This window comes from Camelus dromedarius, chromosome 17 (genome assembly GCF_036321535.1).
Source record: "Camelus dromedarius isolate mCamDro1 chromosome 17, mCamDro1.pat, whole genome shotgun sequence".
NCBI classification, from domain to species: Eukaryota; Metazoa; Chordata; class Mammalia; order Artiodactyla; family Camelidae; genus Camelus; species Camelus dromedarius.
In genome coordinates, this window is record NC_087452.1 from 1,331,167 (window position 1) to 1,357,768 (window position 26,602).

The following is a 26,602-nucleotide window of genomic DNA, read 5'->3' on the forward strand; positions in this document are numbered from 1 at the left end:
CCCCCTCGGCCTAGCAGACCTACCAGTTTTCATTACAAACCAAGCATTTGGCCATTTTTCTTGCTCTGGAAATTGTTGATAAAAACTGTCCTATTTAGTTGAAACATTGCAGAAGTTGTACAGGAAAAGTAAGCAGATCTGAGGACCGGGCCAGTTGTGGCCTGGAGGGACATCAAAGCAGTCCCGTCACCAAGCCCCGCTCTGCGGCGGGGCTTCCTGGCCACTAGCAGGTCTGCAGGCCCGGAGCCAGGCACCAGCTCAGAACGGCTCTGGTGACGGGACTGCTTTGGGAGAGGCCGGTCTGTGCCCAGGCCCTCGCCCTCGACTAGCCCACTCGGCCTGTCCCTGGCTCTGCAGCTGCCTCTGCCCGGGACCCACCTCACACCCTTGTCCTCAGCATCCGGCTCACCCGTCCTGTCTCCCAGTGAATCGCTCACAAGAACCTCCGGGGCCCAGGGAGCCCAGCCCGAGAAACCACAGGTCACGCCCAGTTTAAGGCTGGGCCACTCCAGAACAGGGCCCAGTGTGGTCCCTGTGGTTTAGGGCAGTGGGACTGCAGGAGTGGGGACTAAGGTTGGAATCCTTTGATGGGAGAGGCGGACGGGGCGGTCCTTGCCCCACTGGCTTTGGCAGTGGCCCTGAAAACTGCTTTCAGATTCCTGACATAGCAGTGGGAGACCCCTGCCTGGTCCTGATGGATTCTTACTACATAAAAAATAGCCCAAGCATTACCACGCTGACTTCTTAGTAGGTGACAATTTTTATCGTAAAGTGTTTATATTTACTATGAAGTGAATTTTCTTATCCCAATTTTGGGAAGCAGCACAGGAAGAAGAAAATGAAAGTCGCCCGTGACCCCCGGCACGAGTGTTGTGAGATAGCAGCTGACGTGCTGCAGCCGTTCTCAGGGCTTTTTGTGGCCGCTCACCGCATTCGAATTCTCTCAGCAATGCCCTGCGGTATGATGGGGACGCTGTTACCCCACCCCAGTTCTGGAACAGTAGCCAGGTCTGGGGCGGGGTGTGTGACAAGGACACCTACCTGCAGGGTGCTGATGTAAGGCCTGGTTAAGTGTCCCCCACGAGGTGACCGAGTGCTAGCCAGGTGCTAGTGTAGGCACCGCCACAGGTGCGGGGGGAGTGGTGTCCGGTCCACCCGTCGATGGCCACCCGTGACACAGCCAGTGATGGGGTCTTGCCTGCCTGTCCAGCCGAACAGCCTCAGGGTCTCTCGTGAGGCCATTGTGCCTGCACCTGGTGCCTGCATCACCGGCTCTGTTCTCCCGCCCCAGACCTGCCCGGATGTGTTGAATTACATGAATACACGAGAGTCTGGGAGCGGCTGGCTCAGCGCCAGCTCCCCATCCCCCCCGTGCACACAACTGGTCTCAGCTATGGAACCCCTGACGTGATCACTGTCCTGGGGACAGGCTCGGGGGGACCTCAGAGTCTCGGGAGAAGGTGCTGTGAGTGGTCAGCTACGGCCCGCTTGTTGGGCGCCTTCTGTGTGTCAGGCTCTGCGCGGCGCTCCGAGAGCTCCACCGCTGAGGGACTGGGGCTGCGCGGGTGGAGCTGCAGGGCTTTGCTCCGGCCACACAGCAGGCCAGTGGGGGGAGACCTGGTGTGGGAATCCAGATCCAAGCAAGGGGGCAGAGACCAGGTCAAGACCACGGCACACACATGTTTCTTTTAACCCAAGTCCCTTTTTAAGGGGACTTTTGGAAATAGCATCAAGGCCACAGAAAGGTGCTTCCATGAGGGGTTTTACTTTGCGTGACTCGAGGAACTGAAATGCAGGAGGGGAAAACGAGAGAAAAAAGACCAACCACTGCTGCCTCCCTTGTGGACCTCTCTGCCGTCTCTGGCCCCGACCCAGATGGGTTCTTCTCTTTAAGAACCGCTCCGGAAACAGCTGGTGACAGACTCCGCGTACTTTCAGACTTTCTGTTTTCGTTGTTGCCAGAAAAATAATCAGCTCTCTGTCTCAAGTGCTTGATAAAGTGGCCCAGACGCCAGCTGTACCTTAAAAACAGCTTCTGGCTTAGTCGCTTTTAGCAAACAGATGGGGTGGCCTTCTGGGCCAAGCACAGCGCCCTGTCTGGGGACGGCTGCTCCCGTCCTCATCCGTGTCACATTCCGTCTTTCCGTGTGCTCCTTCAGTCCTGTGGGAGTGGGTTTGTTTCCAGAGGCTTGGGCTTGGGGTTGAAGAGAGCGATTCCGGGCTGGACGTTCATGGCTCTGGTGGCGCCCAGCCCTCCTGGAGCGGAGTCTGGTCGGGAAGCTCGGTGTGGAAGGAGGAGCAGCGCCTCTCCCCCTCTGGAGGCAACATCTTAACTCTTTAGCTGATTGTTTTCACTTAAGTTCATTATGCACTTTTTGTTTCTCTCTGTTTTAGAAATTCCCTGTGGCCTTCCTCCTAAGGCAGTCAAGCATCCTCCCCTCCCCACCTGCCCTCAGCTGTCGCGGGCAGTCCTCCAGGAACGATCTGCAGCGAGGAGGACCCAGTGCCGGCGCTCACAGCCGACGGGGAGATGGGCTCCTGAAGGCTGGAGCGGGGGTCTCTGTTAGATCCGAGGGAGGGCTGGGCTAGCCCCCGCCCGCCGCAGCTCTGCCGGCCTCTGTGTCCATGCTGGTTCCCTCTCCGCCCTCTCCCGCGGGCACTGCTCCTGCCTTCAGTGACCACTATTCGCGGGGACCAGTGACCTTTAGAAACCATATCACTCCCGCACCTAAACAGCTGCTGCTGGTCTGTCACCAGCGGAGTGAAGTCCAAGCCCCCTGGTGCCCTTTGAGGGTCTACGGGACTCAGCCCCGTCCAGTCGCCTGCCCTTGACGTGTGTGTCCGCCACGCAGACGTGTCCCTCGGGCCTCTGCCCGCTGCGTCCTCTGCTGAGAGCACACCCGCCTCCCTCTCCATGGCCTTCCTGCCTCTCCTGTCAGGGGATCAGCCCCCCGCCCACCGCTCTGTCCTAGCGTCCGCTCCCCACGTGGCTTTCATCTCGGTGTGGAGACGTCTGTCTTGGACTGGGACATGAACTCCGTGAGGACGGACCTCACTTGCCGCAGCGAGCTGCTAAGCCCTCTTAGAGCAGGCTGGGCCCGTGGGGCCCCTGTGACCAGGTGCGCCCCGGGCGTGTCCCTGCTGCTGAGGCCGCCGTGGGGGCTGGCCCGCTGCTCTGGCCCTCGGGGGCGGGGAGCGCAAACCCTTTGTGCACCTCCTGGGCCGGGCGCCCTGCCATAGTGACGGGTTTCTCGCCGCCCCCGTGCGGGGGTGAGGGGCAGGTACGTGAGCACATTTTAGCCCTGTTGTTGTTTAATAAAGAATTCGGTCTTTGTCCTGGGTTCCTGGGACGGAGCTTCTAAAACCCTTGGGATTTCCAGTGGTAGGAGTGTCTTTGCCATTCACGGGGGCCCCTGGCCTCCACCTGAGTTTATGCGAGAGGAAGACCAAGGAGCAGCCATGTGACTGGAGTGCTGGGGCTTTGGGCCAAGACACTGACCTGGTCTCTTGACCTCTGAGGAGGGCAGGGGGGTGGATCGAGGACAGTCTCACGGCCAGTGGTTCAGTCAGTCGTGCCTCAGTAATGAAACCCCAATAAAAACTGGACACTGGGGCCCAGTGGCACTTCCTGGTTGGGAAAGTGACTGACGTGCCAAGAGGGTGACGTGCCCTGGCTCCTCGGGGCTGGTGTGCGTAGTGCCCTCCCAGAGCTTGCCCCGTGTGGCTCTTCCTTTGGCTGGTCCTGATTGTGCCCTTTACAGTGAAAGTATGATCATAAGCGTAGTACTTTCCTGCTTTCTGTGAGTTGCTCTGGTGAAAAATCCAACCTGAGGGGTGTGGTGTGGAGCCCTCGCATTTGCAGCCAGTTGATCAAAAATCCACGTGGCCTGGGGACCCCAGAGCTCGCAGCTGGTGTCTGAAGTGAGGGCAGTCTTCTTAGGGACCTGGCCGTTGATTTGTGCAACTCACTATTTACGATACGTATTGCCAACTGCTTTTCAAAGTTTATGTACAAGATGACACTTTTTATTAACTGACTGTGAGAATGGAAGTCTGACTTCTGGGCATCTTGCTATCCTCATTTATAAAGAGGGATCTTCAATAGCAACAGCACAGGGCCATTGTGCAGTCGCTTACAGAGCTTAGACCAGAGCCTGGCCCACTGAAAGCAGCCAGAAGTGCCAGTGCCGTGTGTGCTCGTGTGCTCGTGTGCGTGTTGTGGAGAAATCAGAAAATAACAACTGAAATGAGAAAGAAATGGTTTCAAGAGCTACCGCCCAACCAAAGACATCAAAACAGGGTTATGTTTTGTATTTTGAAAGCCTCATTCTTTTAATAGGTTAGTGTATCCCTTTTACGCTTATTATTATTACTATGTCGTCGTGTTCTGTTTTTTAAAAACATCTTCTCTGCTCCTTTTCTCTATTCGTTATTCCCGTCGTTTTCTATGTGAGCTTCCTTCCCTCACCCGTTTAGCTTGCATACATCTACCGCTTATTTTGCTTTGGAGCTAGGATTGGTTCAGCCAGTAGTCACTTTTAAATCTCTAATAAACATACCGAGTTTGGGTTTCTCAAGCTACTGCCTTGAGGAGTGAAGCCGCGCCGAGACGCCCTCCTGTCCTGTCTTTGATTGTTCTGTCTCACAGTCTTTTTGTGGGCAGTTTTAGTGAAGTCATTAGTGGTAACCGTCTCTTCTTTCAAGAATTATGAGAAATGCAGTTGATGTGAATAGGCAGGTATTTTTAATGAAACAATAAACATCCATTTCTTCAGACTTGGTCCAGTGGTCTCCCCGCGTCCCGGCCTCCTCACCCAACGTCCCGGCCTGGAGTCGTCTCTTTGTCACTAGAGCCTGTCTCCAAGGAGATTTGTGTTTGTTTATTGGTTCGAATGAACAATTTCAAACATGCCCAAGATGGAGAGAATGGACTCACATTCCACCATGCTGACTTAACAGGCACTAAGATTTTCCCATGCTTGTTTCAAGGACCTCCCTACCTTTTCTCTGAAATATTTTAAAGTCAATTCACAAGATCTGAAGTCATTTTACCCCTAAGACTTACGTACATATCTCTAAAAAATAAACATTTCTTGTATCACTCGGTGTCTTTATCACAGCTGACAATATAATAATTCCTTGGGATCATCTGCTATTCCACTCATATTCAGAATTCCTCCAATTTTCTCAAAAAATATTCTTAAAGTATGGGTCTCCCCTCTCCCCAGCCAGGTGCTTGGCTTCAGCGAGGAGGCAGAGGTTCTGAGAGGCGCACTGGCTTCCGGGTCAGATGCTGGCGCTGGACGTGCATCCACGGCTCTCTTTCTGAGTCCCCTACACCTGGGGCTCCGCCTAAAGCTTTTGCTCGCAGGTTTAGGGGCTGAAGCTAGGAGAAGCAGACGTGGAGGTGAGCGGCCTTGGGAAGCCTCGCCCCAGCACAGCACGTTTTCTCTAGAAGTTGGAGCAAGTCGCCCGGGGAGACAAGTCCAGGCCCAGCCCCGGTTGGTGTGGTTTCCTCTTTGGTGTTGTGTCTGCTCTTAAGGACCTCCCCCGGGGCAGGGGCTGGGGCAGGGAGATCACGTGGCTGCGGGGGAGCTCTGGAGGCTTGTGGAGGAGCTTGGCTCTGCTGCTCCCCTGCTGTGTGTCTGCAACTGTGAATGGACCTCTGTGAGCGTCTGCCTTTGGAAGATGGAATTACGGTACTTCCCTTGCTGGGCTGCCATGGGGTCACGTGAGTGTGGGCGTGCGTGGCCCCAGCATGGTGCTGGGCAGGGCGGTGGTTTATAAGCGGGAGATGATGTCACTTCTCTCTGCCAACGAGGAGAGCAGGACACTGCACCAGAGCCAGCCCCGTGCCCCCACCACTGAAGACCTCACACTCCCCCTCCGCTGTTGTAGAAGGTGGTCTGGCGGCGATCGCCAGCCCCGCCAGGGCTCCAGAAGGACAGCGCAGAGCACTTGCCCAGGGTCCTGTCGCTCCGTTACCTGGTCTGGCGTGAGGCTCCTGTACAGGGGCCCTGGGCACAGGGGGGCACCTCATTTTCTTACAGTGTTCCCCATCATCCCGAGGTTCAGTTTGAGAGGCTCGGTGCGTTGATGCAAGAGGTTGGCAGAGTTGGTTCTGAGTCGTGGGTGTGTGGGAAGACAGCCCACTCGGTCGGGGCCGGGGCTCAGGGCCTGCGGATGCTCTGTGCCAGCGAGCGTGCCCAGAATGCACAGGAGCCGTCTGCGGTCCTTTCTGAGCGACCGGAATGAAAACTTACCTCACCTTGAGGGAAACAGGGCCCGGGGAGCCTCACCGAGCCGGACGCCATCAGTGAGCCCCAGGGAGGAGGACGATGTGAGGACCAGTGGCTGGGTGGGCCTCACACGCTGTGTCCCTCACAGGGCCCGGCGTCTTCTGTTCCCTGGGTGGGCCACACGTGCTGCACTCTGGAGGAGATTGGGAACAGCTGTCCCAACTTGTTGCCGTTGAGGCAGATCTGGCCCGCGGGCCAGCAGTTGGCGCCTCTGGCCATTCTGTCCTCTTTCTCAAAGCCCGAGGTGCTTGGCCCTCGCTGAGGGCCCCGAGGAACTGCGTGCTCAGTGTCCTCTGTGAGGCGCGGGCAGGGGCAGCCAGGCTTCCTGCTGTGTGTGTCCTCCCGGAATGGCCCCCCCCCCTCCGATTGCTAAGTTCTCCTCTGCACTTGCTCAGCAGGAACTCCTCTTCCTTTGACGCACATCGCTGTGCGGACACGTCGGTCTGTGTGTGGCTGCCCCCCAGCCCACCCCACTCCCGCCCCGACTGTGAGCTCCTTGAGCGCAGGGATGGGCCCAGGGGTGGCAGGCAGTGGTCAGAGTGGGACGGAACCAACCTTTTGCTGCACGGACCACGGGGGCGTCCTGGGTGGGAGCAGTGGCGGGGGCGGGCTGGGGTGCCGTGCTCAGTCTGCACGGCGGGCCCTGCAGCGAGTGTGCTCTGCTGCCCGCTCTGAACCGCGACCTGCCGGCCTCCTCGGTCCCCTCTGCCTCTGTCCAGAAAAATGTCTAATTGTGCCTTGAACTCATTTACATTTCTGGCTTCAATGGCCTCACTTGGCAGCTGAGGCCGTATGCTAATTCCACCCTTTCATGAAGGAATTCTGCTGATTTTACTTACTTTTTATGGTAGATTTCCCCCCTTTTCTTCTTTTTTCTTCCTGCTGCCCCAATAAACAGTTTCCTGAGGCCAGTCTCTCGGGCTGTGTGACCCCGCGCGCTCGGACCGTCTCTGCCCAGCGCCCGGCGGGCCTCCCCCTGCCGGCACCGTCAGCCTGGGCCAGGCAGGAAGGCCTGCCTTGGCTTCCCTGCCTCTGAGGAGAGGCTCTCTGTGGCTCAGGACCCTTTTCTATAAGGGCCTGTTGTGTCTGAGGCCACGGCAACAACCACTGTTGCTCAGAACCACCAGAGTGTGGTTTTTCCGTCTCGGCCCCTGGGGAGTGGTGGGCTCACTTCCGTGCTGGGGGAGGGGCATCAAGATCCGTGACCTTGGCCGAGTTTCTTCACATCTGAGTCTTAGCTTGTTTGTCTGTAAAGGGGACTCGCAAGGGCCCCTCCTCCCCCTCACTGGGGGTCTGCCTGGGGTCTTCCCCCAGAGGGTGAGGCCCTTGGAGCCCTCTCTGTGGGTCCTGCCCCCCCCATCCTCACGGCAAGTAGTCCTGTCCTTGACACAGTCACCTCCCCTGCTCAGCTCTTCTTCCTCCCTGTCTGTTTCTGTACAAGCACACGTCCCTTTTTGGAGTGTGCGAGGACACCCCCACTGCAGAACAGCCTCCATTAATTGCTAGTGGAGGGGCCTGCCCCCAGCGCTATGTGCTCACCTGAGCTCTGGCTGAGCACCTGCTCTGTGTTACTGCATGTGGGGGCACCTTAGGGGTCCATGTTCCAGTGGGGGAGGCTGCAGGGGCCCAGTGCATCACAGAGCAGGGCTGTCCCAGCAGTGTGGGGACTGTGGGGACCATGGGAGGGCCGCCTCGTCCAGACTAGGGAGAGCCTGGAAAGTACCTGGGAGGTGACATCCGACTGCAGGCTGAAGTGCGAGGTGCCAGGAGAAGGGGTGATGGGAGGAGCGCTTGGGTCCTGGAAGGCGAGAGCATGGCTGACCCCACGGGGCTGACCATGGGGCCGCGGGCGCCTGTGGACGGGGCAGTGGGGAGGCGGGAGAGGCGAAGTAGGGGAGCCAGGCCCAGCCCACTGACCTTCTGTCTGCTCCTCGGTGGGGCTCCAAGTGACCCATGCTCTTCCCCATGGGATAACATGGTGCTTTAAGAAACCAGGGCTCTGGGCTGAGTGCCTGCCTCTGACTGGCTCTTCGTCTTGGGAAAGTGGTGGAACCTCTGTCTGCCTCGATGTGTTTGCCTGCAGAATGGGGGTGTGGGTAACAGCGGCTGCGTCCTGGGGCTGAGCTGAACGAGCTCATGAGCACAAAGGGTTAGAACAGTGCCCAGCTCGGGAGGAGCGCCCGTGTTTACTGTGAGGGCAGGCTCATCTCTCGGGGAGGGGCTCGGTGGGGATCACCTCTCCCTAGAGGAAATTCCAGCCTGGTGCCTCTCTCTTCCAGGAAAATCATTGTCTTAGGTTATTCTCGGACTTTCTACCTCCTGGGAGTACTTTGAGACTCGGTGTGGAAATCTACGCTTGGAACTGCAGGGAGAAGCCCCCAGGGGAGGGCAGTGTGCAGCCTGCTCCCCAGCCTCTCCTCCAGGCAGACAGGGAGCAGGCCCGGCTGTACAGCGGCACGAGGCGAGGGCCTCCGTCCAGAATGTCGGGTGTGGGGCGGCTGGCACTGCCTCCTCATCAGCCAGGAAGAGGCTGAGGCTGGGGAGGGGAGTCTTGGCCCTGGTGGCCGCAGGGGCCGGGTCTGAGCTGAGGGTTGTCTGAGCCCTAGGCGCTGCAGGCTCTGGGGCCTGGTGACGCTGGAGAGCCCACCACCCTCCTCCTCCAGGGTGAACCCCTCCTGGCATCTCCCGTCCTCTCCCCATCAAGGCCCAATGTGGGTCACGGGGGCAGACTGATCCCTCATGCTCTTCTGACTCACAGGTGACCGCCAAAGAGGTGGGCATTTCTTCTGCTTCCTCCAGTCCCTCTTCTCAAGAAAACCCCTCCAGAGACCTCACACTGGGAGCTACAGGCTGCTTTTGGCCAGTGGACATGTTTTGTTTGGGACACGCAGTTTAAACATTTTTTTGGAATCGCTTGTCAACATTTAAAACTTGGCAAATTTCATACAATAGTCCAGATTTTTGGCTTCTCTTGAAAAATCAGAAGATCTGGCAACTCCAGGCCCACATTCCTTCCTAGCCATGTGGACTGGAGCTGAGGAGGAACTGCCCCCTCCAGCCGGGGCCCAGGAGTGCCCACTACCTCGAGTCTCACGTTCTGTCTTGTGCCAAGCCCGCCGCTTGGCTGAGGGCCCAGCAGGCCCTGCGGGCTTTCACATTTGGGGACACTGCTCCTCGCAGTCTCCACTCAGGACAGGCCTGCGTCCAGCGCTGGAGCTGGTGAGAACAGCAGCAGGGCGGCCCTCCTGGGCCAGGCCTGGGCTGTGCCGTCTGCCTGCATGGTCTGGAGGCCACAGTGATCCCCGTTTTGCAGACAGGGACACTGAGGCTCAGCAACCACGGCTCCTGAGCACGCAGGAGCAGGAGCTGAGGTGGGAGCCGGTGCACCTCCTGCGAAGCTGCGGGTGCGTCCCCTCGCTCCTCTCCGTGGGAGGGAAGGCATGTGTGCCGCAAACCCTTTCCTTCAGAGCTGCTCTTGGGATCACAGGGTGCTGTCCTCCAGAGAAGTCCTCTTTGGTGCCACTTCAAGGAGGAGGCCCGATGGAACAAAGATGGGCCTCATGGGGCAGACCCGGGCCGGCTCAGGCTCCACTGCCGCCTCCATCCAGCGGCTGCAGCCATGGTGCCTCCTGGACAGACCTCCCCTCCCCTGCCCTCTCCTCTGCCCGAGTGAGCGCTTACTGCATCCTGAGCACTGTCCAATGCTTGTCCGAGCCCAGGTTTCTCGTGCAGAGGTGAATTGTCACCGGCATCTTGGCCAGCCAGGTTCAGACCCTCAACCATTGCACCCGCTCTTCAGAACCATGAGGCCCCCCTGCTCGTTCTCACAATGGAACTCACATCGACAGGGCCTAGTTTCACAGTTTTAGTGAAAAACACTGACTTAAAAGTAGCATCTCCCCCAAGGCACCTTGGAAAAGCCTTGGGAGGACCTGGACTGTGTGGGTCCCCATCTGCTGTGGGTCTGGGGACATCTTGGTCCAGGCACCGCACGAGGCGCATCACACAACTTTCTAAATGGTCAGTAGTGGCCCTGTCTCCCTTTTATAGATGAAGGAAAGACATGCAGCCTGTGGCTCAGACTTGTGTGCTCCACCGTGGGGCCTAACCGGGACCTCTGCCCCGAATCCGAGCGGACCTCGCGTGTCCAGGGGCCGCATGACAAAGATTCAGGAGCTCTCTGTCCTGGGAAGCCCTGCTATTCCTGGTTGGTCGGCCAGTCCAAACGTTTCCTGAGTCCTGCTGGGGAGAGCGCCCTGGTTCCCTTCTGAGGTTCTTGTGCCCATGGCCGCCCCACGGGGCAGAGCCCGGCCTGGGGGCGGTTGTCTGGGTCCCAGCCGGCACTGCTGGGGAAGTTTGCTGCGTGATTTACGTTCCCACGGCCACCTCTCAGTGCTTTGTTCAGAAGGAGCTGTTGCATCCATATTTGGTGATTTGTCTCTCTCTCCCCCCGCCCCTGCAAGGTGTCTGCCAAAACCCTGTGTAATTCCTGTCCTCTCCCAAGCTGCTACAGTACATGAGGGCGGGGGATAATTTAGTTATTTTTGAAAAAAGATTCTTAGCAAAAGTAAAAAAAGGAGGGGGGGGTTCATACTCACTGCATGAAATAGACAATATTTCCTGAAACAGGAGATACGAACCTCAAAGAATTTAAAATAAAACATTCATTTTATTATTTTTTTAAAGAAGGAAAACGGGAAAAAAAAGTAGAATAGTCAGTCTTTTTATCCTAAGTACAGATGAAATTGATTAAACCTTAAAGACTGGCCTCCGCACACCCGGTTTATTAATTGAAGAATTTCCTCTTACCCAGAATGGGAAGTTCACATTAAACTGAGCTGGCCCCTGAGTGGCAGTGACACTTGAGAGCTGAACGTTTTCCACAATCCTATTTTCTCTTCAGTGCGAGAGGAAATCCTAAAATGGTTAAGGGGGGGAGGGGGCTGAGGGGCAGAGAGCAGAAACCGTGCATTTTAAGGAAGCCTTCTTTCATTTCCTTGTAAAGCATGAAATCAAATTATAGCTCATGGCCCACAATTATTTTATTTCTACATTTCAAATTCCATTTTCTGCTCCTTTTCACCGCTCTTGAACAGGAGTTGCAGTGTTGTGCAAAGTCAGCTAAAAAGATTACCCCAGATGGACTACGACACAGTAACTTACAGGAGTGGGCGCGAACCCCCGGTTCCGGGAAGGAGCTGGTGGCTGCCCCTCCGGCCGTCTGCCCCGAGGCAGTGTGGACACCTCCCCACCTCCAGTGATGCCCACCCGCCTGTGCTGCTGTCCAGCAGGCGCCATGCGCGGTGTTTACTCCACGGCCTCCGAGTGCGGGCGGGAGAGATGGGGCGAGGGGGGAGATGGGGTGAGGCGGTGCCTGGCGCCCGCCAGTTAGCACTCCCGCCTGGCAGGGCCGGAGGTCGTGCTTTCCCGGTCCTCTCCAGTCCCCCAGTTTGGTCGACGAGAGAGCCTTGATTTAGGGCCAGTGTGTCCTTTTCTGGCTTTTGCTGATTCTTCTTAACAGAGCAGGCCAGGCCCAGAGCTTCACCTCTAGTCAGCATTTGATAAAGTTGCACGGCCTTGTTTTCCTTTGTTGGTTTATTTATCTTTTCTGTTAACTTATACAAATTTAATGCATTTATTGTCATGTAAAGTTCTTTTTAACATAAATGCATTTGAGTTTAGAAAGGGACTGGATTTAAACACACGTTAAGCCAATAGTAGTAGTGGCAGAAGTCATACCCCCCACGGATGGGGGCCCCAGGTAACTCCGCCTCCCTCCCTGAAGCAGGACGCAGCTGCTTTCAAGACCTCCAGCCAAGGGCTCTTTAATCACTCTCCAGGTCTCCAGCCCCTGCTTTGTGAGCCTGCCGCTCAGGAAGTTCTCTTAAAGATCCACCTGAGGTCCCTCTTGCTTCCGTTGAGACCACGTCCCCTGCATTTCCATCGCGTGGGGACATCTGGTCTCACTGCCGCACTGGGGCAGCTCCCTGACCCCTCTTGCCCTGGCTGCAGGGAGCACAGGCCGCGGGCCCTGCGGACGGCACAGTCCTTGCCGACGCCCTGCTCTGGGCTCTAATTCGGACTCACACTTGCTGGCCGTGTGACTGAGGGAGAGCCTCTCCACGTGTGTCCGGGTCTGGGCTCTCCGTCTGTGAGGCGCGCAGACCTCCTCCCTGGGCCGCTGTGAAGTCTGCGTTTGTGCCTTTGATGTCTGTCGTCAGAATGACCTTGGAAGAGGTTTTACCAGCGTGTCCCACCGGGGCAGGGCTGTCTGTCCCCCACTGCCCTGCGGCAGTGGTGAGGTCAGCTGTCCTGCGGGAGGCCCTGGCCTCTGTGGCGCTTGCCCTGGGCTGCCCGCCCCTCTCCCGGGTCCCTAGCCTGATTCCCTCCTCTCACCAGGGCCCTGGAGTCCGTGTGGGGCGGGCCTGGCCGCGCGGGCCTCGCTCCTCCGGCTCCTTCTGTTGTGGTCAGCGTTGCTATGTCAGCCCACTGGGTGAAGACCAGAGTCTCAGTGTAGCTTCCCTTCGCTTTTTCTTGTGCTGGTGAGGAGGGCATCTTGTTATAAATCTGAGCTGCTTGTGTGTCTTTTCTTTGCCCTGCTTCCGGTCTGACCACCCTGCCCGGCCGCCTGCCTGGCCGGCTCCTCCTTGGGGTAACTGCCAGCCCCTCCAGTCCTGGCTCAGGTCCCTCCTCGCACGGAGGCCCATCCTAACAGCCTGGCTAGGATGGCAGCCCGCCTGCCCCCGGCACAGTCCCAGGCTGCCTGTCCTGCTGTTTCCCCAGGACGCTAGCGTCCTCTGCCCTCCCAGGAATCCGCGCAGTGGGCCCTGCTTGCTGGGGGCCTGGCCCCTGGGAGGGTGGGATCCCCTCTCCCTGCGGCTCAAGGGGAGGTGCTGTTGATACTTCCCCTTTTCATGGGACTGTCACTTTGCTGCCGACTTGAAGGACCTTTTTAAACGTTAAGGAGCCAAGAGGAGGTGCTCCGGGAGGTGCTCGGGCGTGTGCCTGGGCACTGGTGATGCAGTTCATGCTGTTGCTACTGTTTCCCTGTTTGATGGGATTGTTGTTCTTTGTTATCAACTTAAAGAGACAATTTTAGCATTCAGGAGGATGTCCTTTGGGTGGCACGTTTTGAGCTTCTCTTCCCAGTCACCTTTGGCTCTTACCACATTTTTTTTCCATGCAGAAATGCTTGATTTTTATGTTGAAATGGCCAGTCTTCCCTTTTTTCCCTTTTATTTGTCCCTGGGTTTTGTATCTTACCAAGGTGTTTTTCACCTTTAAGGTTAAAAAATTTTTTTCATATGTTTTCTTGCAGTACTTTTATGGTTTTAGTGTTTATATTTGAAACGTTGATCCATTTGGAAATGATTTTGGTGTGATATGCAAGGTGGAGATCTAAGCTGAGTTTTGTCTGGACGGGTACCCGCTGTCCCTGCGTCACCTTACAGACAGGGACAGTGAGGAAGGACGGCCGCGCACCCAGGACCCCGCGGCCAGCACCCTCTCCTCAGCTCCGCAGGTGTTGTGCTGCATCTCAGCATCGACTGGCTCTGACTTCTCCTCCTGTTGGTGGGGGTCCAGCACCTCTCTGCCTGCTGCCTGGTCCAGGCTATCTGTTCCCTCATCTCTGACACGGGCTCTCTGTCGTTTCTCCTGTTCCTCCTCTGCTGACGTCACCCAGCTGTCCTCCTGGGCTCTTCCGGTGCTGCTGAGCGGCCCCGTCCCCTCCTGAGGGACGGTGCCCGGGTGTGGGGCTGTCCTGGGGACACTGCAGGTTTGCCTCTGCACCCTGTCTGCTCACCCACTTCCCGCCCTCAGGGCCTCTCCCACCTGCTCTTGGGGTGCCACAGGGCCTCCAGAGACTCTGGGGTGCAGGACTCTGGCCGAGGGGAAGCTGGCAACAGCAGAAGAAGGAGTTCTGAGTCAGTCCGCCCTGCGTTCTAGCCCTGCCTCTGCTGTTTACTGCTGTGTGAGCAGACCCAACTTCTCCTCATTAAAACAGGAGAATCTCCTTGAGGCAGGCGGTGAGGGCAGGGCTGGCGCATGTCAGGCAGAATTCACAAGCTCATGTGCCTGTCAGGAGCCGGGCTGGCAGCACAGACGCCAGGGTATGGGGCAGCAGGGAGCCACGCGGAGCCGGGCAACGGTGTGAGCTATTCTCCAGGCACAGCTGCACCTCGGCCACGTCAGACACAGGCCGGTGTTGCCACGTCTGCCAGTTCGTAAAGATTTTTGCGTGACCTGCCTCAGATTGGAAGTGTTGGCAAGTGCATTTGTACCCTTTCTAGAGCCTGCCAGTCTGCAGCCAGCCACGAGCCACCCGCGCCCTGCTCCCGACAGCTTGTGCCTGTCACTTGGGTTTGGCTGCTGTTTGGGGTGTCCTGCCAGTGCAGTGGCATGCTGGCTGTGCTGGGTGCTGGGTCAGTTGTCACCCACGGGACCGGGGGCACCTGAAGCTTGTTCTCCTCTGGCCCATTTGGTGTGGCTCCTCATCCCCCCAGGCTTCGAGGCGAGTGCATCCTGGGACCTCGGTGCCCCAGGGAACATGCCGGTCCTGCCTGCGCAGACTGTCCTGCTCAGGCGGCTCCCAGCTGGTCTGGTGGGGTTTGGCAGGGTGTTTGTGGGGGGCCCCTTTGCCAGCCAGGCTAAGTAGGACAGTAAGGGTTTCCTGACCCTGGGGGGCACAGTGCTCCAGGCTGTTGGCCAGTAGGTACCAGTGACCCCTGAGAGGGGCTCACATGTCCTGCTGGACTTGGGGGAGGGGCTGTTAGCGTTTGTGCTGCTGCTGCTGCTCATCCTCTTCCTCCTCCTGCTGTAAAGGGCGGGGCCCGAGGAGAGCGGCCAGGGTGGGGGTGGGGGCTGGGGCCAGGCCTCCCATCCCCACCCTGGGCTGAGGACTGCCTCTTCCGGGCCTCTGACACCTGCCCTGCAGCTCCCGTGCCCGCCCCCACCCTCACCCAGGGACAGGACCCTGCAGCTCCCATGCCCGCCCCCACCCTCACCCAGGGACAGGACCCTGCAGCTCCCATGCCCGCCCCCACCCTCACCCAGGGACAGGACCCTGCAGCTCCCATGCCCGCCCCCACCCTCATCCAGGGACAGGACCCTGCAGCTCCCATGCCCGCCCCCACCCTCACCCAGGGACAGGACCCTGCAGCTCCCATGCCCGCCCCCACCCTCACCCAGAGACAGGACCCTACAGTTACGGACGTGGGCACTGTTGCAGGAAGAAGCCGTGGGCTTGAGTTCACTTTGCTTCCACTGAGTCCTGCTCCTTGTCCTTGATTTGGTCTGTTCACCTCTCTGAGCCTTTGTTTCCTCATCTGTGACACCACAGCTGAGGTGCAGTTAAAATGGGATGAAGGCGCATGGCACAGCGCCGTGCGTGCCCCTGGGAGTCTGTGGGCACAGGAGGAAGCCGTCCCGGCAGCCTCGTCGTGGAGGCTCCTGTGTCGGAGAAGGAGCTCCCCACACCCACTCCCCGAGTCACCGTGTGCGCCCTCGCGGCCGCCCCGGCGTCTCTGACTCACCCCTGACACAGGGCGCTGAGCGCACGGGGGCCCCATGTGTATGGTCGTAACGACAGGAGGATGCGAATCCCCACTGCGGTTTTGTTGGTAACAATGTGTTTATATAGTTCATTGAATATTTAACGTTTGCAGTGAAGAATATTTTTTCTTCATTTTTAAATTTGATCTTTTAAGCCCTTCTTAGGCTTCCCATAGCTTTTGATTAAAAATCAAATTGAGACTAAATGTCTGATTTTGAGGCGACTAAAATGTGTTTACAGTTTTATACTCAGTTTCTCCAGCTGGAAAGTTCTTTCTGAACAATTTTTTTTATCCTCCTTCAGTCCCAGAAGGAAAGTTGTGCTCACGGATAACTTACACTTTGTTAAATGCTGACCTTTGTAAGTTTTTCTTTATTTTTATTTTTGAAATGATTAAGATATATAATCTACAGAATTGGAAACTGTAATTTTTAAAAGCACTGCGAACCTTTAACCCTGTTCCAATTACTCTGCAAGCCCTCGAAGGCCCCTGGAGTCGGCACAGCGAGATGAAAAGCCCCGGCAGACTGGGAGACATAGAGGGTCGCTTGTGAGCCGCGAGGCTTTGCCTTGTGCTCCCACCCACTCCGCCCCTCTAGTCTCAGAGGGACTTCCTACCCGGGTCCGTGGGAATCGCGCAGGACACTGTTCGATTCATTCTGTGGAAATACGAGGGATTTTGAAAATGACAGGACAGGCCAGTTATGTCACTTCCTGTTGTCTGATCAAAGTTTGATGAAGAAGAAACGCAGTGACTGAGGGTTACTGCCGGGCCCGGGTGGTGCCTGGTGCCGACCCCAGTTTCCAGCGGGGCCAGTCAAGTCGCTGTGACCTCTGGTCCCCTTAGAAGTCCCCAGTGGCCGTGCCGCAGTGGATCTGCGTTGCAGCCTGGTGGATTGGAGCAGAGCTGCCTGCTTCCAGCCACAGAGGCGGCTCGTGGGGCTGGAGGGAGGCCACAAGTGAAGCTGATGCCCTGGGTCCCGTCGGCACCCATCTTTCTGGGGCTGTTAGCCCCGTTTCACCCATCCCCAGGATCCCAGTGGGCATCAGAAGTGAGTGGGCAGATACGTGGAGAATCGAGCCTCCCCCTCCAGTCTCTGGGCCAGGATGGGGCGCTCACATAGTTTTGTGCACCAGTAGGAAACTGAAGCTCAGAGTCGAGAACGGACTCCTGTCCAGTGAGGAGGTGGGGAGCTATCGCCTGTGCATTCAGTCCAGCAAAGGTGGATGAAACTGTGCCCAAGCTGGGGCTTATGCCAGGTGCTGCGAATACATACCGAAAACCCAGGCCAGGAAGGGAGGGAGGGAGGGTCTGGGCGGAGAGGAGCAAGGCAAGGAGGGGTAAGCGTTCACGTGGGCGTGCCTTCGTCCCAGGGTCGAGTGGAGGGTGGGTGAGGATTGTGGGAGAGGAGGTTGGCCAGGCAGGGTCCCTGTTCGGAAGGACAGGCCATGTGGCACGAGGGTGAGAACAGGCACCAGAGTTAGGATCCCTTCTCTGCCACCTGTGTGCTGAGTGACCGGGTGGTCACCTAACCTCACCTGGAAGGTGGGGTCAGTCATAGTGTGGGTTATGTGGGAGGTAGCCTGGATAGTGAGAGTCACTCTTAAAATACCCTTAAGTCACACGTGGAGGAGAGTAGCCTTGGCCATGTGGGCGCAGCTTCGCCCGCCAGGGCTGAGGGCCCAGGCCCGGCGCTGGGACCGTGCTGGGAAGGGGGCTCTCCCATCTCCAGAAGAACAGCCCACAGGCTGGGAACCAGGGCACTTCTCCTCCCACTCCCCTCAGGCGCTGTCCCATCCTGCCCCAAGACCTGCCACACAGCCCTGTGACTGGTGCCAGGTTTGCCTGTGGCAGGGGGACCCGGGGAGAGGTCACATCCTCTTGGGTGGGCTGTGCTTAGGCCCTAACCCTTTAGTGCTGGGGTCAGGCACCTGGTTCCTGGTGGCCTTCGGTGCCGGTTGGCTGTGTGAGCCAGAGAAGTGACCCTGTGACCCCGAGCCTCTCCTTCCTCATCGGGCTCACTAGGCTGTGGGGACTGGTGGCCGAGCAGTGCACACAGTGCATGAGCCACAAAGAGCCCCCTCCCCCGTGCCAGGCCTGGGTCAGGAGGAGAGGTCACTCTCAGAGCAGTCTTCTGTCTCAGCACAGCAGGGCTTAGCTCCCAAAACCACTCCAGGGCGGGCGAAGAGGGGAATGTTTGCATATTCCCGCAACCCCCAAATAATGCCCACCCCCTTTTTTTGGTAAAACTACTCTAAATCCCATTTAAAAGGACAGTCAGTTTGTTGGCTGACGTTAGTCTTTCGAACGTGGTTTCCCTCCTTCCCTGCTCTGTAACTGCCCACCTGCCGTGGTTCTGCTCAGGGGCGGGTGTGCATCCAGGCCCTGCGAGCAGCCTAGTGTGTGTACATAACACACGTAATGTGCACACGTGCACACAGTGCATATACACGCACATACAGTACACGTGTGTACATATACATACATGCACAGTGCACACGTGGTGCTCAGTGTCGAGGTCACTGAGCCTTGGATGTGCCCCCTGCCCTCCACAAAGGACAGAAAGGGCAGAGGGAGTGTGGAGACCAACCGGGCCCAGCGCGAGGTGACCAGAGCCGAATCTGGTGCTGCGTGGACACCCGGGCGGCGGGGGAGACGCCCCCTTACCCTTCCAGCCCTCCCCTCCTCTGTCTGGTCAAGACCGCATCTCTGGCCTCTGCAAACACTGAGCTTTCTCCCGCCCAGCTTTCCTAGGCTGGACGGAAGGAGCAGTAGGACTGGGCAGCAGGGAGGCTTGGGGTTTGGGGTCAGCAGCCCAGCCGCGAGCTGGCGGAGCGGCCAGGCTCGTGCACTGTCTTCTGCGGGCCTCAGTCCCCTCATCTCCAGGTGGGGTCACCCCCATCTCCCGGTGGCTATGAGGGTGCAGTGAAACCCCATAGTCAAAGTGCCCCCCCAAAAAACTGGTCCCGGGAGGCTGTGGTCTTTGTTCAGCTCTTTTCCTGACGGTTCAGCTGGGCCGGTCTTGCTGGACCTGGGGCGTCGGGAGCTTCCTGCACAGTCAGCTCCCCCTTTCCTCTCTGACCTGGCCCTCTCTTCTCGCAGGGGCCCAGATCATTGACCTGATGATGCTGGTCATTGACGTGACCAAGGGGATGCAGACGCAGTCAGCCGAGTGCCTGGTGATCGGGCAGATCGCCTGCCAGAAGCTGGTGGTGGTGCTGAACAAAACAGACCTCCTGGCCGAGGGGAAGAGGCAGGCAGCCATTGAGAAGATGACCAGGAAGATGCAGAAGACCCTGGAGAACACCAAGTAGGTTCACTGATGAGAGCGGTCCGTGTGGATGGGAGGGCTCAGGGCGCGCCGCCCTTCGCTGACCCGGGGTGGAGGGGAGCGGACAGGGTCAGCTTCAAGCGCTGGTGAGCCGGGTCTGGCTGGCTGCAGGGGAGGGGTTCCTGGCTGCGGGGGGACACACAGAGAGGAGTGTGGCTCCGAGTGGAGGCACGGGGGCGGTGGGGGTGGTGACCTGGGAGATCTGGGACAGAAGGCCCGGCAGCCTTGCCGAGCGATTGCTCTGTGGGGACAGGTCCGGGGGACGGGAAGGTGGCGGTCATGCCGAGGAGGGTGCAGGGACCACAGGACGGAAAGCCGCCTGGTGCTCAGGAGCCCGTGGGCCCAGCTTGTTCTGATGTGGTGGAGAAGCAAGAAGCCGCCTTGCTGGGCAGGAGGTTTCAGCAGACCTTGTGATTTGTCGGGTCCTCACCGCCTCCCGGGCCGGGCCTTCCTTCTGCACTAGAGATGGCCCTAGGGGACGCACTCCCTCCCTGTGCCCTGCAGACCTGGCAGCACCCTGCCTCCACCGCCTCTCCTTCTCTGCCTGTGGAGGGCAAGCAAGTGGAGAGTGGTTTTGTTTCCCTGTCATAAAGATTGATAGGCCTTCCCGTTTATGGTTTTCCCCAGATCTAACACCTGCAGCTCTCCCGCAGAATTCTCAAGTTGGTTAAATTAAAGCTTCAGCCCTGAGAATGGGCCAGATATGTCATAAAAGATTTCCTAGCGCCGCCTTTTGTTAGCAAAATTCATCAATCCGATAAAATCGACACATTTAGATAAGTGTTGCATAAGAATTGAGACTTCGTTATTCCCAGCGGAAGTGGATATGAGACTGTAAAAAGCAAGATAAAAAATTATATCTTCTTTTTAGTGAGTTATTTGGTCTCCCTGCCATTTTGTTTACTTGTCAGAAAGGGGAGCCTGGGTCCCTGGGACTCCCGCTGGAAACCCAGCACAGTGTCGGTGCATTTGCTGTAAACGGGACCTTCTGGAAAGGGCTTAGGATACAGTTAAGGGTAAATTAGTATCAACTACTTTGCTTAGTTAAGTTTAAGGAGCATTCTCACTTACATGTTTGAATTGCTATTCCTATTTTAATTTATTGGTTGAAGGTCACATCACAGCCCTTGTGACACGTCCAGAGGAGGCTGGCCCTCTCAGGGGCCTTGGAAACCTCTTCTCTCCTCATTCAGCGCCGGGGGCCGGTGGAGGGCTGGGGTGAGGACAGCACTGGCACCCTGCTGTGCTGTCCTTCGTGGGCCCCGGGCCGGGCCGGGCCGGGCCAGGCGAGTCGCCTTGCAGAGGGACACAAGCTGTTACCTCCTGCAGCAGAGAACTTCTTTGACTCATTTTAAGTGACTCTTTCCTTTTCTTATGGTCCCTTGTGAGCTGAATCCTTTGTAAATGCTGGTCCGAATTTGAAGGCACTTTCTCTCTAGAGAGGAGAAATTTGGACTGCCAAACGATGTGGTACTAAAACCTGAAAGGTGTTAAAAACACAAAACTTACTTTTTTCTATCCAAAGAGCAATGGAAGGAAACTTTGGAAATGGAAGATGTTAAAAGGAGGAGGAGGCGCCCAAAGACTTCTCAGAGCCGCAGCTGCCGGCGTTTCCGTTTATTTCCCTCCCGTCTTTTCAGCACACATGGCATCACGCCCACCCTGTCTTCCACGTTCAAAAATCGCAGTAAAATACACGTAACAGAACGTTTATTATTTTAACCGTTTGTAAATGTGCGATACGGCGGCGTTAGATACATCCGCAAAGCTGTGTGCACCACTGTCTCACCTCAAGCTTTTTCATGATTCCGAACGTAAACGCTGCCCCACCGAATGACATCTCCCCCACTCGCCGTCCCCCGGGCCCTGGTAACCTCTGCTCTGCTGTCTGTCACTGTGAACTTGCCTGACCAGGGGACCCGCACGAACGGAGTCGTGCAGCGTTTGGCCTCCTGGTCGGGTTCCTTTCGCTGAGCCTGGTGCTTCGGGTCGTTCCGTGTCGGAGGCTCTCTCCTCCTCACAGCCAGGCCGTGTGCTGCTGTATGCGTAGGCCGTGTTTTGTTTATCCATTCATCTGTTGATGGACACTTGGGTTGTTTTCTTTTGGCTGTTGTGAACATGCTGCTGAGAACATTGGTGTATAAATGTCTAATCAGGTCCCTGCCTCTGTTCCTTTGGGTACGTGCCTCGGAGTGGGATTGCTGGACCCCGTGGCAACTCTGTGTTTGACTTTCTGAGGAGGCTCGCCGCTGTCTCCCACAGAGGCTGCACCCTTTACGTCCCCATGGGCAGCGCGTTAGGGCTCCACCTTCTCCACCTCCTTGCCAGCGCTGGTTTTCCTTACGCGGCCATGCCGGGAAGGAAGTGGTATCTCGCTGTGGTCTTGCTCTGCGTCTCCCTGGGACTGATGCTGGGCGTCTCTTCATGTGCTTGTGGGCCATCTCTGTGTGTCTTCTTGGGAGAAATGTCTGTCGAGTCCTCTGTCCATTTTTTAACCTGGGGGGTTATGTCGCTCCTGAGCTGCAGGAGCTGTGGGCACTCTGGGATCCCCCCGTGTCAAGCGCGGGGGCTGTGGGCACTCTGGGATCCCCCCGTGTTGGACACAGGAGCCGTGGGCACTCTGGGATCCCCCTGTGTCGGGCACGGGAGCCGTGGGCACTCTGGGCCCCCCCCCCAGTGTCAGGCACGGCATTTGCAGGAGTTTTCTTCCGTTCTGCAGGTTGTCTTTTCACTTTTTTCGATTGTGTTCCTCGATGCACAAAAGTTCTTAACTTGGATGAAACCCAATTTCTTTATTTTTTCTTTCCTTTGACTGTGCTTTTGGTGTCACATTTATGAAATTGTTGGCAAGTCCATTGTCATGAAACTTTTCCCCAATTTTTTTTTCTAAAAATGTTATTGTGTTGGCTCTTAGGTTTAGGTCTTTGGTCCATTTTTGTTTCTGTGTATGACGTATGTTAAGGGCTCGACCTCGTCCTTTGGCATGTGGACGTCCAGTTTTCCTAGCACCGTGTGCTGAAAGGTCTCTTTTCCCTTTTGTCCTTGTCAAACTCGTGGGTTCCGCTGGTCTGTGTCCTATGCTGGTACTGTGCCACTGTGTTTCAGGTCCCTTCATAGAAAGTTTCAAAGTCAGGAAGCTGAGTCCTCCAACTTTCTGCTTCTTTTTTAAGTGGTTTTGGCTATTTGAGGCTCCTCGCAATTCCCATCTAAATATGCTTTTCCATTTCAGCAAAAAACGGCTGTGGAATTTTAACAGGGCTTTGGGCAGTACGGACTTCTCAACGGGAGTAGGTCTTCCAGTCCAGTGACACAGGTGTCTTTCCATGTGTTTAGATCTTTTCAAACTTCTTTCATCCAGGTTTTGTAGTTGTGGGTACGTAAGTCTTTCATATCCTTAGACTTATTCCTAAGTGTTTAATTCTGTTAGGTGCCTTTAGAAATGCAATTCCTCTCTCCGTTTCCATTTCAGATTGTTTTGCGGGTGTGTAGAAACACAGCTGATTTTTGTGTGTTGATCTCGTACCTCCAGCCTCACTGGGTTCGGTGCCCCCCCCACGTGTAGTTGCAATCATGAGGTGTTTATGTCTTGGGTTTCTGCTTGTATTCCTTACATTTTGTAGAGCAGTTTTCATGTAACCATCACTCTGTTGTTGACCCTTGGGAACAGCTGAAGTTTTCCTTCTTGTAAATGAATGATCCTGCGTGACCATCTCTGAGCACCATTAAACTTTGTATTTTCAGTTTTCCCTCTTGAGAGGGCCCCAGCTGTGCAGTCACCGGGGCAAAGGGCAACAGCCTGGGACCTCCGCTGTGTCTCCATGCCCTCGTCCATCGCTCACAGGGCCAGCAGTGAGCTCCAGTCTCTAATTTAAAAGTATGCTTGGAGCAGTTGGGCTGGAGTGGTGTTTTACTCTTGCTGTGATACACGTGGCTCTTCAGTTGTCGGTGTGCTTGAGCGTGCCCCCTTAAGTGCGGTAAACAGCTGTGTCTCTGTGTGTTAATCGGGCCCGCGTGTTCTGTCTGTCGGCCTCTGGACAGTTTGATGCTTTCTCTCTGCTTCTCAGCAGGGTTTCATATCAATAAAGACGTTGTTACTAATTAACCCTTTGCCGATCATGTTTCCAACAAATAAGTCTCTTGTATTCATTGTTTGTCTTTCCATTTTAGTTTTTTTTTTTTTTTGACGTGCAGAGGTTTCTAATTTTTAGGTAGTCAAACGCTTTGTTTTTCTTTGTGATTTCATTATCGCTGAAAGCATTTAAAATTACTCTTGCATAAGCATTTATCAATGTAAACAGAAGTAAAAATAGAAGATAAAAATGTACCCACAGTCTTCCCGATGCATCAGATTGAAGTGCTTTTCCCTCGGCTCCCTGTCGGTCTCCCCCCAACCACCACGCGCGTGATTTGAGGGGGTGGTTATCACGGCGCTGACGCTGCTCTGTGTTCTAGGCTCTTCCATTCACTTTTGCACTAAATGTTACCGTCTGACAGCATCCTTGATGCCTCTTTCCCCCAGACTTCCCTGTGCCTCCTCCTGCCTTTAAACACTCTCTGTTTCCTTGTTTCTGTTTTAGCCAAGGCTGTCTGGGGCGGGGTGGGATGCCAAGCCCCTGGACCCGGCTGCGGCCCGCGGACCCACACAGGGTGTGCGTCCACGCCAGCTCCGCAGTGTCCAGGTTGTGGTCTCGGGCAGCTCAGTGTCTCTCTCTGAGCTGGTGTTTCTTCCCCTGAGAAAGAGGGGGCTGATGTCAGCCTCAGTGTTTGGATGAGGGAGCCTGGCACATGGTGGGGGCTGTGGTGTGGAGCACCTACTGCGCGCTTGGCCCTGGGCTGGGGCTTCCCGCACAGTCAGGCCCTCCCGGCTCCCCCAGGGTCTTGCCTCTGCCTCGACTGATGAGAAAACTAAGGCAAAGTAAGTATCACTGTTTTTTAAATGCTGCTTTTTGAATTCTGCTGTTCAAAACCTAACACTTGCCCTGCTTGTTTACGTCTTTTACATGAGTCTCACGTACGGACACACATGTGTGCATGCGTGCTTTTCTTTTCTTTTTCTACTGATCTGAGGTTGTGTTTGTGGTTGCGAAGGCCAGCCTGCATGCACAGTCAGCCCAGCCCCGAGCCAGGCCTGGCCCTCGTGGTGAGGTACCCCAGCTCAGCTGCGCAGAGTCCGGTGGCGGGGGCCGTGCTAGGATGCGCTCCGAGCGGCCCCTCCTGCTCTGCTGAGCTGCGGGGCTGACCTCAGGGCTCTTCCTGGTCAGAGCCACTTGCGCTCCTAGAACCTGATCTGAAGCCTAAGGCAGGAGGGCCTCTTGTCCCCCAGGGGCTGCGGGGAGCCCGGATGCCCCAGTGTGTGCGTGTTCAGGGGATCAGCAAGGCTGGCTTCTCCTGAGCCTGGGGAAGAGCCAGACACCCAGCCCAGCATGCATTCTGTTTTGTCACGATACGTCGCCCCAAAGGCTTTGGATAAACAATAATTGAATTTCCGAAAGCTTTATGGTTAATCGCTGGAATTCTCAGTGCGTGCTTTTACACCCCCCCCCCTCCCCCGGCTCGGAGTACTGCAGGAGGATGCAGTGTGCCGGGCCTGGCTCGGGGCTGGGCCCTGGCTCGCGGAGTCTGCGGCTGAGCCTCCCTGCGGCCTGAGGACAGGCTCTTCCTGTCACCCTCTCTTCCTTCCACCCTCCGTGGAAGAGGCCTGGACTCCAGACTCCTGCAGCCCTGCGGCCTCGAGCCAGCCACTCGGCTTCTCTGCAGTGGGGCTAAGCCCTGCCCGCGGGGCCGAGCACACGGAGGGAGAGCTCAGCCGCTGCATCCCTTCTTTATGTTGGGGTATGAGGGTGAGTAAGCTAGAAGGGCGTAAAACTGTATGAACACCATAACCAAAATGTGAAAAGAGTCATTCCTTGGCAGTACACGGAAAACCCGAGGTTGGAAGGAAGCACACCTCAGTGAGGGACGGGGGCCGTGTGTTTTCTGTTTTCCGGTTTTGGGTTTTTGTTTTCCAGTGGAAAAGATAAACATGAACTCATGCTAAGAGTCTTGTTAAAGAGGCAGGTGCCAGGGAGGGCCGGGGAGGGGTGCCGTGAGCCTCCAGGTGTACCTGCCGGCACTTCTCACCGGCGTCTGCCGGAGGCTGCGTGGATCCAGGGGTCTTGTCAGGGCCCTTCACTCACAGGCCTAGGGGCCAGGCTTCACTGCTCCTCCTCAGGGAGGCTGCAGAGACCCTTTTGGATCCCTTTGTTCAGCCCGGGGCCTCGGCTCCCTCGGCTGCCAGTGGGGGTGCGGTGGCCCGCTGCCGAGGGCGAAGCAGCGGCCCGCTGGCAGGCTGCGGCAGCTGGGGGCCGTGCTGGGACTCGCTTCTCTGTTCCAGGTTCCGAGGTGCACCGATCATACCCGTGGCGGCCAGGCCTGGGGGGCCAGAGGCCCCCGAAACAGAAGCTCCGCAGGGCATCTCCGAGCTCATTGAGGTACCGTCAGCTTGAGTCCAGGTTGCCTGTGGCCCCGGCCCCATGCAGGTGGCCCCCTGTTCCTGCTCAGCCTGAGGCCCCCCCCACTCACCCCTCACTGCCGCCTCCCTCACCTCCCTCACGTCAAACCAGAACAGGACCAAAGGCCTTCCCCGCCACGGCCCACAGCTCTGCAGAGCTGTCCACATCCTTGCACGCCTGCCTTTTTCCTTTCTCCTGTCAAACTCCTCCACAAGGCAGCCCCCACAGCCTGGGCTCCTGGGGCCATGTCACCCACTCCAGTCCTTGGGACTGTGCTAGCCCCTCCTGTGTGTCCCCCCAGGCTGAGGCACAGCAGTGGGGCAGTGTAGCGTGCATCCTTGTCCATTCCTCCTGGCTCGGTGGTTGTGCGAGGGAGCCCAGCCATCCAGTAAGCGCCCAGGGCGGCCAGGGTGCGGGTGGTATCCCTCTGCTTAGCGCTCCGGGCAGCTCAGGGGCTGTAGTGGCCCCAGTGCCGGCCCCACCGCCTCCCTCTGTGACCTGCTCTCCCTGCCTCAGTCCCTCACTTGCACAGCAGGGAAGACAGTGGCACCGCTAAGCTTGTGAAGTTTGTGCTGATGTGTAAAACGTGCCCGGAGTGGTGTGTATCAGGGTTTGCTCTGATGGTGCGGTTGACTGTCACGTACCAGGCACTGCACTGAGTTCTTGTCTTATGGGATCATCAGCACTCATAGTGCCCTTGGGAGGGTTAAGTTTATTTATCCGCATTTTGCCAAGAAAGAATCTGAGGTTCAGAAAGGTCGAGTAACTTGCCCAAGGTCTCACAGTGAGTACGAGCTAGAGCTGGGATTCAGGTCCAAGCTGATGGCAGAGGCTGGCTTTGGGGTCCACCTGCACTGGGCCTACAGAACTAAGATCAGGTGTGACCGTGGGCACCGCCCCCGTTTCTGTGATTTACGCGACCTTGCT

At 56.8% G+C, this 26,602-nt stretch overlaps 1 protein-coding gene across 2 annotated transcripts in view; it reads left to right on the plus strand.

Moving 5' to 3' along the window:
• EEFSEC (eukaryotic elongation factor, selenocysteine-tRNA specific) overlaps nucleotides 1-26,602 on the plus strand; it is a 146,527-nt gene that overhangs the window by 41,699 nt on the left and 78,226 nt on the right. Inside the window, exons 1-3 of one of the 2 annotated variants that reach the window (XM_064496163.1) lie at nucleotides 5,544-5,699; nucleotides 18,956-19,163; nucleotides 25,558-25,654. In XM_064496163.1, coding sequence (XP_064352233.1) covers nucleotides 18,976-19,163; nucleotides 25,558-25,654 — 285 coding nt within the window. In that variant the 5' untranslated portion in view covers nucleotides 5,544-5,699; nucleotides 18,956-18,975. Of the gene's footprint in view, nucleotides 1-5,543; nucleotides 5,700-18,955; nucleotides 19,164-25,557; nucleotides 25,655-26,602 lie in introns of those variants that run through there. The other variant, XM_031469790.2, reaches the window with a different exon arrangement.